Source organism: Actinia tenebrosa, unplaced genomic scaffold (assembly GCF_029948245.1).
Source record: "Actinia tenebrosa isolate PJP-AT-01 unplaced genomic scaffold, QUT_ActTen_1.0 PGA_scaffold4__44_contigs__length_22323623, whole genome shotgun sequence".
NCBI classification, from domain to species: domain Eukaryota; kingdom Metazoa; phylum Cnidaria; class Anthozoa; order Actiniaria; family Actiniidae; genus Actinia; species Actinia tenebrosa.
Genome location: NW_028292581.1, coordinates 13,438,225 through 13,452,776, shown reverse-complemented (window position 1 = coordinate 13,452,776; position 14,552 = coordinate 13,438,225). Strand labels below are relative to the sequence as shown.

The 14,552-nt window shown below is 34.9% G+C and overlaps 3 protein-coding genes across 3 annotated transcripts in view; 1 reads left to right on the top strand and 2 right to left on the bottom strand.

Moving 5' to 3' along the window:
- Positions 1–956: 956 nt before the first annotated feature.
- Positions 957–4,674, bottom strand: LOC116290714 (two pore potassium channel protein sup-9-like). The gene is made up of 3 exons (XM_089036349.1): positions 4,246–4,674; positions 2,576–2,745; positions 957–1,750 (listed from the first exon to the last, which is right to left on the bottom strand). Exons 1-3 carry the CDS (start codon positions 4,368–4,370, stop codon positions 1,152–1,154), a joined length of 894 nt encoding a protein of 297 aa, XP_088892475.1. The 5' UTR covers positions 4,371–4,674; the 3' UTR covers positions 957–1,151.
- A 2,291-nt stretch (positions 4,675–6,965) lies between these two features.
- LOC116290713 (potassium channel subfamily K member 15) overlaps positions 6,966–14,552 on the bottom strand; it is a 13,058-nt gene continuing 5,471 nt past the window's right edge. Inside the window, exons 2-4 of the mRNA XM_089036348.1 lie at positions 11,227–11,413; positions 8,878–9,047; positions 6,966–7,954 (exon numbers count right to left, since the gene is read on the bottom strand). Of these exons, the coding sequence (XP_088892474.1) occupies positions 7,326–7,954; positions 8,878–9,047; positions 11,227–11,351 (924 nt within the window). The 5' untranslated portion in view covers positions 11,352–11,413 and the 3' untranslated portion in view covers positions 6,966–7,325. The remainder of the gene's footprint in view (positions 7,955–8,877; positions 9,048–11,226; positions 11,414–14,552) is intronic.
- The window catches only part of LOC148907135 (uncharacterized), a 2,354-nt gene continuing 1,250 nt past the window's right edge, over positions 13,449–14,552 (top strand). The window contains exon 1 of the mRNA XM_089036340.1: positions 13,449–14,552. This exon is cut by the window's right edge and continues 1,250 nt beyond it. Coding sequence (XP_088892466.1) covers positions 13,567–14,552 — 986 coding nt within the window. The 5' untranslated portion in view covers positions 13,449–13,566.

Sequence of the window (14,552 nt, the reverse complement as noted above, 5' to 3'; positions counted from 1 at the left end):
CATAATCTACTTCAAATTAAACAATGGATTTCATACGGGCGAAATTAATATTTCAGAGCTATATATTCACAAAAGTCATTGCTCATTTAGTTTTACTCTGTATCTAGTTTTAAAAGGAACATTTTGAAGGTAATCGACTTATGCGATTTTGTGAAAATGTATAGTGCAGAAGACGGGGTAAACATTTGATGCGCACTTTTCATCGCAGTTTTCTAGTCAATCTTACTAGATCTTCCATTATTCTAAAATTCGTTGATCATTTCTCTCAAAACTACGTCAGTATACAAATTAGAACTTAAACTAATATTACACAAAATTGCAAGACTATTGAACTTATTTAAAGCGATCTAAAGCGAACGAGAAATACAGAAAACATTGATCGTTTCCCAACGATTTGATGCTCTGGGAATTCTATTGTTTGCTAATGACCATAACACCAAATTCTTTCGCACCATGCACGGTCTGATCTCGCTTGGCCGCTTTCCGATTTACTCCCGAAGCATGGTAATACAGAGTTGTGACAAACGTCCCACGTTTGAATAAAAAACCTCTGTATTACCATAAGCCCATATTATTCTAGTGTTTTTTCTATATTACAATAGATTGCTGCAACCTTCCTTGTTATTCCTTTCCCCATGGTGGTTGCACCTTTCACTTTTGTTTCTTTATATTTCATTATTTTACAAAAGACTGATGTAGCCCGTGGTCCATGCTTTTCGTCTGAATTTACTGGTTACATCATCCTTTTGTTTTTATGCCCAGTTTATATACTAGTTGTTCGGCTATTCATTCTTTACCAGCCATGAGATCCATGAATTTTGATATACTTTTGATATGCTTGTATATATGTACAAAAGGGTCAGAATTTCTGCATATGGCTATATATGACCTCGGGCTATGGAGACTGAAAGTAAACATATTAGCTGTATTAATCGCAGTTAAGAATCGCTAAAATCTTCAGTTATCAGTTTATTGTTGTACGCTATGAATAATGATTACATACGCTAAAAATACGTTATCTATTACTTTTATGTGCATTCAAACCATGCAGGTGACTTATAATACTAGCAGTTATATAGGAAATAAAATTGGGTTGAACCTTCTAAGAAAATGTCAATTGCAAGTGTTATCATTTCTTGCTTTTCATGGATTCAAACACTAAATCTTCTGCAAGTAATTGAATTCAATTTTACATCATTACTTATTGCTGCCTCTACTTCATGGTTGTTCACAGAACTGCTGCATATAACACAAAAACTGACTTTAATTGATTCTGAATGCTCAACCAGCAAGTTTAACAAACATGAGACTAGACAGAGACCAATGATGTAAGGGACAGTAAATGTTGCACCAAATAGAACCAAGGCCCAAGCTGATTGGCCGGCTTTTTGATTTTTAAAGTTTTGGAATGGTACATAGTCACCCAAACCAATTGTCGTAAAGGTAATAAACCAACTGTATAGCCCTTCATGGAAGGTCCACCCATCCAGGTACATTTCCGCTGTTGCTAAGATACCAACCAAGACAATTATCCATGATATAATCATTGCAAAACATTTAAAGATGCTTTGTTTAGGACGTTTTTGGCGAAGTACCCTCTTGTCCAAAATCTTTGCCATGTTATGCATTAAAATGGCAAGAACTTCTCCTGCTGTCTTCAGAGCAACCATGCTTATTGGCAGACCGATAGTGCAGTATGGTATAGTGAGTACCTGACCAAGAATTGTTTGCGGAGTTATATTACCATAACCTACAAATGACAGACGTAATAAAAACCCATGTTTATAACGCATTACATGAAACTTCAAGCTCATGAAGGGGCTGTCGGATGGATGGAAGGATGTCATCGGATGCAAAGGGGGATAGTGTCATGGATGATTATTCTTTACGGCGCATCGCTAGCATGAATGGACGGTGACATAGACGCGGATGCTGCAGGTCATCAAATGTATAGACTTTTGGTGACATGCATGGATGGATAATGCAAGTAACAGACTAAAATAATATTAATTAATTACTTGCATGACGCAATTTTGAATTTGGATATGATAAAGTGACTCCATTAATGCAAAACTTTTTGTTGAATGACATTTTTAAATCTCCCCCCCCCCCCCCCTTTTATTCATGTAATTATAATATTGTTATTATCTTTTATTCTTGTACATACACCTACTTGCAGGAAGGTTGTCATACAAGAATAGAACATTTGTAATTTAGTGAGAAAGGAATTCATTAAAAGACAAAAGAAAAAGTTCAGCTTCAGTGATCTTCTTATGTTTTTTAAAATAATTCCTATCCCACTAAATCACTGATGTTCTATTTCCGTATGAAAACGTTCTTGGAACTAGGTGTATATCTTCTTTTCGTAATTAGTTTTCATTGTTTCATGATTTATATATAGTGTGTATTTTCTTATTCTTATTGACTTGATAATGGCGTTACGTAAACGTCGAAACGTCGTTTTTTATTAAAATGTTTTTAAAATATAGTTTTTTATCGTTGAATTTCTTATTTAAATAGATATGATTAAATGATAAAAAAAACTTTGCCACAAGTGGTATTTTATTATTCTTACCAACAGTAGTTATAGCTGTATAGGTGAATTCACATCCATTGAGAACCGTCCAGTCCATTTTTTTCTTTAGCTGGCTCGCTTCAGACACTATCGCTACAAATTTATCAAAGTCGGTCGAGTTGGTCAGGTTGTATTTATTCTTCATCTCTTTCCTCAAATTGCTCAAGAGCCTAAAAACATGTTTAAAAAACGTTTTAGACTTTTTAGCGGTGCTTATCTAAACGCTATCCACCAAGTGTGCGATGACGTAAAAAGTGTGCGTAGGTTATAACAAAAACGGGATAAAAATCAATAATTACGTTAAAACCTATAGAGGACAAATTGCTTCCAAATTTCAAGGTGACATTTCCGGCGTAATTTTTTCTGTTCACATGGTGTTGTGGTCATTTTGTTTTTCAAAACCAAAAGTCTGTTTAGATTATCGCGACTGAGAAGAGGAGCAAAATGGTAATTCAGGCTATCGCCAAAGTCGGCAGAGAATTTAAGTACCAAAAAACAGCTTCAATAATTGATGGCAATTAGTTAAACACTGGTGTGACATTCAATAAAAAAGTAAAAACCACGGAAAATTCAATAATTTTTTCCTCCTACGTTTCTAACATATCTTTGTGAGGGAGAAAAAAAATGACCCTTTGAACAGTTCTATGGCTATCGACCGTCTTAGTTCCAATCGTCTAAATAACTACTCGATCACATTTACTTTTGTTATTAAAATTTAAATTCCCTTAATGAAAGGTTCTTTTCCATTGGTCAAATGACATAAGGTAATATTCAAACTAAATGAACTCTTATTGACTTCAGCGCTTGTGTTTCTATGCGTTCGATAACAACTGGAATCAATTTTCGTGTCTAAAAGTCTAATATGAATTACTAATGGCTAGTGCTTACAATTTTTACTAAAGTAAGGAAGAACTAACGTCGCCCAAATTCCCAACCTTTTTTACGCTATGTTAAGATATAGCTATCAATAAAGGAAAATTAACGATCGTTTCTACAATTTGTTTTTGTTTTATCTTTAAATAATAGCGGCTCTAAGCTTCCATTTAATTATTAACTATGTTTGCTGAAAATTCAGGGAACTTCGGTCAATATTTGCTTGATTGCCTAAACGTTTTTTTAATGTTCTGAATATTGAATTCTGAATATTATCTATCTTGAGTTCTTTTTCTACAAAAAAATATGAAAATATAAAAATAGAAATAAAAAATAAATAATAATAATAATAATAATAATATTATTATTATTAATAATAATAATAATAATAAATACCGCAATGGATTAAAATAATAAAAAATATATAAAAACGATGTGTATGTAAGAAGTACTGTATATGACAAAAAGCCGAGATTCTGCTAACCAATTAATGATATATCTTTGAAATAGTACTAAATATTAGTACAAAATAGCACCAATGAAACGACGATGGAAAACAAAAGATAGAGATTTGTTTAGTGCTATTCAGTTTTGTTCTGTTTTATGGATGGTTTGCACTCTACATCAATAATTATTACTGATGATATTTCGTACCAAAAAGATTTCAAAAGTGTTCGACTTCTAGTGTGAATTCAGTTTTGTCCGTTTTAATATCAATGGCCATACTGTGTTTTTGTATTTCTTTAGGTTATCATTGATGTTATAAAAGAACTTTGAAGGTTTGTAGAGTGTCTTACCTGTTAGAAGTGACAGCGTAGGGTTCGTCTCTTTCTTCTATCAAACTAAACAACCAGGCTCCAAGAAATCCGTAAACTAGAAACAAAAGCATTCTTAAAAAACACTTTTTGTAGATGGGCTTCATATTTAATGATTAAGAATATCGCACTCCTGATACGGGCCGATAAATCGAAAACAACTTTATAATAGTATCACTTGATCGACTGGATAATTATAAGTAATTCGTCAACTTATGCCTCAAGCAAAGTCAACTTGCCTTAGGCCCCGTCCACACTATGCCGGATAAATTGGAATCCGAATTTTTATTTATTCGGTTCCATTTCGAAAATTCGTTTTCGCTGAAGTATTGTTGCGGATTCGTCCGGACTAGTGTGGACGCCGTAGGCCTAACCGAATAAATAAAAATTCGAATTCAAATTTATGCGGCATAGTGTGGACGGGGACCTAATCGGTCTGACCAATAATTAGGCTTTTTTTTCTAATTGCTTTAATTGACGTGAAAATAGCAACCTGCAAAGAACATAAAAAGGTGATTTTTCAAATTTATTATAATATATGTCGATCACGTCTTTATCTATTGTTGTTAAAGATTTTGCAAGCTCAAATGTGCGTTTTTCATCATAAATGTTTTAATTCTCGTTGATCTCCATTATCAGATAGATTTACTTGGTTTTAGTGTTTTAACGGCTAAAATGTTTCGATATTCTTGCTATGAATAAAGCTGACAAAATGAAAGGTCCTGCCTTGACTACAGGCTCATTTACTCAGGGTACCCTTATTTCAGTGTCTAAATATTCATAAATACAATGGATAAAGTAAAGAGTAGAGACAGTGGCAGAATTCTGCCAGCAAATTACATAAATCTTTTGTGATTTTCATGTGCTCGTGCTTTCGGGTCTGTGTGCGCGATTCTTTTGCTCCCGCATATGTACGACGTTTGATCGCGTAGTTTTTGTTAATAATGTAACGTATTTTAGTTCCTCTGAGGATGACCGTGTCGGTCGAAAGCTAAGGAAAATATAAAATTATTTAAAGGTTGATGAGTCAACTTTAGTTTCATAATATGAATGCAACCTACAAAAACCTTTACGACAAAGTAAAGAATGTTCAACTTAAATAATAAAAACCGACTTAAACATTTCACTTAAACATATTCATAAATTCAAACGATAGAGTAAATAATGCGCAACTTAAATAATAGAAACCGACTAAAACACTTCACGGATCTTCACAGAAATGAAAGGCTGATTAGAGACTCATTTACTCAGGGTACCCTCATTTCAGTGTCTAAATATTCATAAATACAAACGATAGAGTAAATAATGCGCAACTTAAATAATAGAAACCGACTAAAACACTTCACGGATCTTCACAGAAATGAAAGGCTGATTAGAGACTCATTTACTCAGGGTACCCTCATTTCAGTGTCTAAATATTCATAAATACAAACGATAAAGTAAATAATGCGCAACTTAAAAAATAAAAATCAACTAAACAGTTCACGGATCTTCACAGAAATGAAAGGTCCTGCCTTGATTACAGACTCACTTACTCAGTGTTCTCTCATTTCAGTGCCTAAATACTCATAAATACAAACGATAAAATAAATGATACGCAACTTAAATAATACAAACGGACTTAAACATTTCACGGATATTCACAGGAACAAATTAATTTTATACAAAATTGAGGCCAACCCTGAGCAACAGAGAACTCGAGACTGAAGTATTTTACCCAAACGCAGCAATAGTACAAAAAGGGACCTTTCTTTTGAATCAATCAGCGCGCATCAATGAAAACAGTGGTAAAAACATCGAGTCACTGACAAAAGGCGCAAGCTAATCCAAGCTAACATATGGACACGCTTTGTGATGATTTCTCAAATTTTGGTAGTTACGCGTTAATCTATAGAGGTTATTACACTCTGTTAGTTGTGTATTTCAGTTAGATAATTTTGCGAGTGAAAGCGGCGAAAATACAGCTTCAAGAGTAAAATTATCCAGATGTAATACATAACAAGTAGTGTAACAACCTCTATAAATTGTTTATTGTATGGAACGGAAAATTTGAAAAAGAAACCCTAAAACAACCATTTTTATTGTAAATTAGAAAAGTATCGAACTCAAAACACTGACGTGAGCCACACAAAGGAATAGAAGAAAATTTTCTCGCGCTGACATATATCATCAGCGAAAAAACCCGTTCAAAACCGGTTCACAGACCGTGTATAATCACTCTGTAATTGCGCTCGAAAAATGGTCGTAATAAAAGGGAAATGGAGTGTGTTGCATAATAATAATAGATAATAATGATAAGCTTTTACTATAGGAAGACCTTAAACGTTTACAGATTTGGTCTGAATGAAATTTATTTTGTCCACAAACCTCGGCTGGTTTGGGTCCATAAACAAGATCGATTATTTACTTACTTTGACAAAGAAGACGAAGGACTAGCGTCCGAAACGCCAGTAAGTTTTTTCGTCTTTTCACGGTGTATAATTTACCTTTTTATCATTATTGTTTCATTAGAAACACCGACGCAGCTCACACTAATTTTTAGCTAGTTATTTCTTCTTTGACAAATGAACCATCATTATGGAGTTCGATAGCAGGTGCGTCGCAAATCGTTAATCAGGTCTTTAATCAGCATTTCAAACTAATTTTATGTGTTTATATATTACTTTATGTGTTTATTTTAGTGTTTATATACTGAGAGCAATACATTGGTTTCTTTTGTCTTGTTCTTTTTTATTTTCATTTTTTTATTTATTTAATAACTTTACAACATATTTATATATATCTAGTTGAGGGCATGGTCAACAGGACAAGATCCCATGTAAAGACCAGCCTTCTTAGTATACAGACACTCCTTTCTACCACCTTTTTCTCTTTTACTCCGACGAAGGACTAGCGTCCGAAACGTCAGTAAGTTTTTTCGTCTTTTCTCGGAGTGAAATTTTTTTATAGAATAAAATATATTGTTTCCGATGTCTATTTAAACGCTCTTCTTCCTGGAAAAGGTACGTTCGAAACTTGTGCCAACATCATTTTAAATATACATAAAAAAACACACTTTTTTTCTAAACACTGCACCTCCTACAACTAATAGGCTTTAAATTAATGTCATTACTAGAAACTTCTTTTGAGCTAAGACTGGCTTCATTTGTGTTGCTGCAATTGCTACTACACACGGCAAAGGAGGTGACTTTGTGAAAATGCACCTTGATTTTATCGGAGCTGTCAACAAGCAAGTTTAAGAAACTAGATACCAGGCAAAGCCCAGTCACAAAGGGAATCGTGAATACCAATCCTGTTGCTACTAGAATCCATTTTGACTCGCCCTTCTTTTCAAGTCGGTAATCTCTAAAGGGTATGTAGTCACCGAATCCTATCGTCGTAAAAGTAATGAACCAACAGTAAAAACCTTCCAAGAAGGTCCAGCCATCGATATATGTTTCGGCCATTGCTAGGAGACAAATCAAAAAAGTCATCCAGAAGATAATAACAAAGAGACATTTCAAAAGTTTACGTTTGGCGTATTCCCGTCGAAGAATCTTCTTTTCAAATAAAACTGTTATCGTTTTGAGTCCTATGAGTACGACTTCTCCTGCTGTTTTGAAAGCGAGCATCGTTATTGTTATACCAACAAGGCAGAATGGTATGGAAAGTCCCTGGCCAAGAGGTGTTCGTGGAGAAATGTCACCATACCCTGTGAAAAGATGAACAAAATAATAATAAATCCATAACAGAAGCTTTAAAAATAACCTAGGCTTGGCTGCCCATCAGTAAGCAACCTTTGGCGATTTTTCAAGGTGCACGATGCCACTATATCGGTTGTCTTTTTCAAATGTTAAGAAGAGATAACTAGCTAAAACCTAGTGTGAGCTGCGTCGGTTTTTCTAATGAAACAGTAATGATAAAAGGGTAAATTATACACCGCGAAAAGATGAAAAAACTTACTGACGTTTCGGACGCTATAGTCCTTCGTCGGAGTAAAAAAGTCAGTAAGTTTTTTCATCTTTTCACGGTGTATAATTTACCCTTTTATCATTACTTTTTCAAATGTTGCAAAGAGTTTGCTCATGTTTTCTTGGTTTCAGCGGGTTGTTCTTCATCTGAATTACGAATTGAAATTATACGAAAAATATTTTAAAAATGTTATATAAAGTTCTCATCCTTATTAGTATCCTTTATATAAAGAATTCAATTTGTCAATAAATCAATTTGTTATTATTTTGCTCTTTATATAAAGAATACTAATAAGCACGATTTTTTCAAAGATCAAGATGCATCCAAGTTTAGATGAGGAAATAGAACCTCATCGAGGTCAGTTTCACGTACGATCATGGAAGACCCACAAAGTGTCGTCGACTACCCACACTCAAGAGCATTTTGGCATTTTGCCTTTAACTAGTCGGAGCCTTCATTTGGATTCAATGAGAAAGGCAGTGACATACAAACCTCACTGGGCATGACATTGATGTGCATAAGACTATCAAAGTGTGTGTATAAAAGTCCGCGTTTGCGACGTATCGTGTTCTCGGCTACGCCTCGTGGTTTTAGACCCGAGAAAACACTCCTGCTTGTTTATTAAACAGTATTTAAAAAAGATTAAGTAATTAATCAATGTACCAATAGTAGTGATAGCGGCAAATGTAAATCCACATCCATTCAAGAACGTCCAGTCCATTTTGCTCATCAACTGACTTGCTTTATTTGCTTTCTCCACAAATTTGTCGAAATCTGTAGAGTTGGTCATCTTGTATTTGTTTTTCATCTCTTCTTTCAACTCATCCAGCAACCTGACACAAATTTTGTTTATATTAAGTTGAGACAAAACAAGATCTTAAATAGATTAATAAATAACCCTCAGGCTGGAGAGAATCAACAAACAAATTTGCTCGCATATGACACAAAGCCCAACAGGATTCAAACTTAGCTTCAGCGGTAATCTCGCTCGCCTTTCACCAATGCGACCCGCGCGCTTGTTCGAGCCCCACCGAGGTCGGTGTTGTTTGTGTGTACAGCTGTTTGTTGGTTATCTAGCTCTTGTGCTACGGGGTTTTTTCTCCGGGTTCTTCCGCTTTCGCTCCAAAAAAATCAACTTCCCAATGTTAATTCGATCAACGTCAGGGTGGTAAAGTTGGATAAAAAACAACAACAAAAACAAAGCATATTCCAACAATTCTACTTTCTCGTGGTTATACGGACAGATTTTCGTTGACAGTTTTCGTAGTTATTTATTTACGCGATATTTGCTTTTTCTTTCATGCTACAACTAAAGCATTGCGGCTAGACATCTCTTCACAATTTTCTTTTCAATTTAAATATTATTATATTTTTTATACAATGGGGAAAGCGGGAGATATATTGCCTCTAGGGGGACTTTCAGTCAGCTCAATTCAGTCAGTCCAATCCATTATACACCATTCGACAAGGCGGCTCTTCAATTTTTACTTTGATGAGTCTCATTGTCATTTAATCAAGTTGATATATTCGAGAGAATTCGCATAAATGCAATTTCATTTCATTTCAATTTTAAATAAATTTCCATTTGTGCTCTAATGCAAACTGACGAGCAGCCCAACAATTTTTAATTCGATTTTGGCTTAGGTAGTGGAAACTCATTTAGCCGTCTTAATAAAGTGAATAGGTTTTACAGATGCATTTTAATCTATGGAATATAACTGAAATTTATTCATAAATATCTGATATGAAAACTATAAACAAAGTGAATATTGTTTGACTCAACTGAGATCTAATTCACATCTATATTGCAATTGAAAGTCCGTATGTAATTGATATGTCGGCTTCTTTCGTTCATGTGTTTGGCATGGACTGTAAATATACCTGGGTGCTTTGGAGACCGCCTGGACAATTTGGAATTTGGCGGTTGCTTGCATCACTTATAAAACTTTTACAGACTCGGCCCTACAACCGGAACCTATTTGGTGTTAATTTTATCCTTTGTTCGACAAAGTTAAGCACGCGTACCGATGTCGAAAGTTATTTCTCTCTTTATTATTTCTCATACATATAGACCCATCCCAAAGCACTTGAATATAAGGCTTTTAAAAACATATCGTTCTGCCAACAAGGCTGGTTTAAAAGGTTTGAAAAAAGAAAAACAAAAACAAAAAAAACTGAGAATTGAGCTGAAAAAGTCTATTTAGATAGCCTTTTCACGTATGCATTTAAAGTTGGGGATTTTCCTTACATTTTCACACCTCATGAGTAAAAAAATAATGAAAAATGATTATTTTCTAGATATTCTCAAACGCGGTATAAAGAAACAACCCTTTGGCTGATCTAAGTCAAAGCATGGCTAACTCACAGATTGAACCCTGAAACAACCTTTCGGCTGGTCTAAGTCTGGGTTAGGCTAACTCTCAGATTGAACCCTGAAACAACCTCTGAGCTGATCTAAGTCAAGGCACGGCTAACTCACAACCCTGAAACAACCTCTTAGCTGATCTAAGTCAGAGCATGGCTAACTCTCAGATTGAACCCTGAAACAACCTCTGAGCTGATCTATGTCAAGGCACTGTACCTATCCTCCTCGCGCATAGAATGACACGCTGGGCCTTGTCAAGGCATTGCCACTTCAAAATTCGAAACCCCAATAAAGTAAAGCTCTGAGCTGACCAAAGTAAGGACTTGGCAACAGATCGAACCCTAGGCTAAAACCAGTTTGAGCCCAGTCTTAGGCCAGGCCATAGCTACAGATCGAATTGTAATTTATTTTTATTTTCATTGGCATTATATCATTGGGTGAAAATAAACGTATTGGTAAAAACCTTCTAGCAAGTTTCAACTATGCCATGAATCAGCTTGTTTCAGATTATTTTTTAAAAAAATTCAGAGAATATTTAGAATGCGTTCACCGCAATATAAAGAAGAGAAGAAAAGGAAAGGCGAGGAAAATATTATCCATAACGCTTGTTTATTATGTGAAATACAGACGGAAATTGTTTACCATACCTGTTAGCAATGTCAGCGTAGGCTTCTTCTCTCTCTTCTATCAAGTTGAATAACCAGCTTCCAATTAATCCGTAACCAAAGAATAAAAACATTCGAAAAAGACATTTCTTGTAGATTGGATTCATATTGGACGCGGTAAAAGTACGCGAGGTTTTGAACAATGTAAGTTAGGTATTAATCTGCAACTCTGTTGGTAAAAAAAATGCATTAATTTTGATATCAAAGAATTTCAGTGACCGATTATTTGACGTCAAATTTTGACGTCAAAGTGACCAATGAGAAACTACTATCTTACAGATCCAAAATTAAATTTTCCAAACTATAATGGTTAAAATTCCAGGTGATTAAAGATAGATGTAATTTGATGACAAATTGTCATGGCAACATTGTTATTTATCATTAATTTAATAAAAGTGAACGTTAATAAACCATGTGATTAACGCAAATTTGTTTTGATGAATTTTTTTTTTTTTTTTGACTTAATAAAATCGCTAGAATCTATTTATGATTGGTTATTCAAAGTAATGAGCCGGCTCCTGTTCTAACTACTAAGACACGGCATAATGTTTTTTTGTAACAAAGGTCGCATTACATCAGCTTGCTAACAATATTCCCACTTTAATTCCTTCTCAAAACGGTAATAATTTTTGTACACAAACAAACCAAAACGGTCGGCTATAGCAACAATAACAAGAAGCAACCATCGCTTTGTATTGAAACCATGGTGAATGTATATACAAGAAATAACTGAAATCTCATTATAAATAATTATTGAATGGATTTCATTCGACCTTTTCAGACTCCAAAGCAATATAAGTTATTACCAGATCGAATATGGAGTTCGTTTACAGGGCACAGTCTATCCCTTTCAGGACCGACTTTTCAGTGGACAGTAAATAACTTTGATTTCCCCCTTTTATTTTGTTTAATTGTTCTGGAAATGTTTTCGTTATTTAGCAATCCGTTATCCAAGAATACTGGACAACGATAAGAGATAATAATAATAGCCATACTCTAGCGCAGCCAATCACGACGTCGCAGGATTCTTTGGATAACGGACTGGACTGGAAAAAAATGCATAATATCGAGGAACAAAATAATTTCGCGAGGTTTTAAGGATGGTGCCTACTATTGTTTAGCGCGCACACTTACTGCAAATCTACATCGAGGGATTCCCGCGGGTTTTTCAAAAGGAAAACACTCAAAGGTACAGAAAACGTCGGCTTGAGACAAATTTAAAGCCAAAGAACAACAGTATTTTTTATGTGTCAAAGATGGATCACAAAGTAATCTTCAAGAATTCAGACTGTTTTTATGTTTTTACTTTCTAGAAAAAACACATTTGATCGCCTCGGATCAGTGAATAATAAAAAACTGAGCTTTTTCGATATTTCCATACAGATAAGCTTAGTTTGTTATAAAGTTAAATGAAAGTTGAAAATGAATCGCACACTACACGCACAAAATATCAACCATTTATTTAGCTTTTCCAGCGAGTATAATTACGTAAAATGAACTTTTGTCGTTGAGAGACAAGCGCTTCTTGTCACTCTTTTAAGCGCCTGGTTGCCAATTTACTCGTACATTTTTTACTTAATTAATCATTTTCATATTCCAATAATATATTGAGGTTTTGGAGGGTAATTATGCAGGGTAAAAACCGAAAGCACTATGCTGAAGACTAGTCAGAAGCTATTGCAACAAATACATCTATTTTTATAATCAAAGGTGTCAAGAAACGACCAGAAACAAAAAGAAATATATTGATTTAAAAAGTGAAATTTGGACTTTTTTTTTCATGATTCAATACATTTTCTGTAATATTAATCTTTAGGTTCTGACCGTTAATTCGAAGTTAACTCAGTCAAAATGGAATGTTAATCAGTGTTTTGTTAAAATGTGAAAAAAGGTGTCAAGAAACGACCAGAAACACTGGAAACAAAAAGGAAATATCTTTTTCTTTAAAGATAAAGGTTGAACACTTTCTAATGATTCAATAAATTTTCTTTAAAACTTAATTTAATCTTGAGGTTCTGGAAATAATTCAAGATGGATTGTTAATTAGTATTATGGTATGTGGTTAGTTGAACATCACATGTCAACCCGCCTGATTGATAAACCAAATGCGAACAAATATATTATCTTTAGAAGTTAGCTTATACTTTATATTCATGTGTACGGATTCAATTATTTTTATCAGTATCAGTATAGCATATTCTTGGTTTTCACTCACGTGACTAACTGCTTGACGACGGTTGCTATCCGCCATGTTGGTGTCGCATATATATAAACAAAGCGTATCGAACCACGTCATTTCACGGGTGTATAGCAACTTTTGTCATGGTTCACTGTATTATTGTAGGCTGTTCAAGTAATAGCAGAAAAGATACGGCTATAGGATTCTTCAGGATACCTTCTGTTGTTGATAAACAAGGAGAAGAAGCTGAAGAACTGAGCAGAGAGAGACGAGAAAGATGGATTATGGCGATAAGTCGCGACGACATACAATGGAAGAATGTTCTGAAAAACGAGAGAGTTTGTGGAAGGCATTTCGAGTCAGGAAGGCCGGCAGCAGCGTGGGATAGATTCAACAACGACTGGGTGCCTACCTTGAATCTTGGTAAAACTAAATATCGCCAAGTAAATAATGAAGCCGTGGAAGCGAGAGCTGCCCGATCAAAGGAAAGACGAAAGAGGTCTCTTGAACAGCTCGAGTATGAGGCTGCTGTTAAACGCCAACAATTAGATGCTAGTGGATTGCCCCTCGAAAATATCGACTTTGCAGAGGGTCCATCTACTGAAGAAGCTGTAGAAGAAGAAGGCCAAGCTTTAAATCTGTGTTCGAGCTGTGATCATGATGATTCCATGTCCTGCTCTGTAAGTCAAACCAACTCATGCCGCGTCCATAGCGTCTTCGTCCAGACTGAAAACGAAAACTGCCAGACTACATCTTCTATGTCTCAAACTGAGGAGTTCGAGTATATGTTTTCGGTAAATGGATATCAGCCTCCAACTAAAGATTATTTTAACACAGACGATAAAGTTCGGTTTTATACTGGATTGCCTTCCACTGAAATTCTGTTGACTATCTTTGACCACGTTTCTACAAGCATCACTCGGCGTAGTCAAACTCTTAGCAAATTTCAGGAATTTGTCATGGTTCTGATAAAGCTTAGACTTAATATACCGTTTCAAGAACTGGCATACCGTTTCCAAGTATCTCTACCAACAGTATCCAGGATTTTTTCTTTGTGGTTGATTGTAATGGATTCTCGTTTGTCGCCACTCATTTGCTGGCCAGACAGAAATCAGCTATGGGAAACTAT

What these genes read in the sequence shown, in the direction of transcription:
- LOC116290714 (XM_089036349.1), bottom strand. Translation starts at nt 4,370, where the DNA reads ATGAAGCCCATCTACAAAAAGTGTTTTTTAAGAATGCTTTTGTTTCTA. An exon ending in TACGCTGTCACTTCTAACAG is followed by an intron (nt 2,746 to 4,245) that starts GTAAGACACTCT and finishes ACATGTTTTTAG; the next exon opens with GCTCTTGAGCAATTTGAGGA. An exon ending in TACAGCTATAACTACTGTTG is followed by an intron (nt 1,751 to 2,575) that starts GTAAGAATAATA and finishes TGTCATTTGTAG; the next exon opens with GTTATGGTAATATAACTCCG.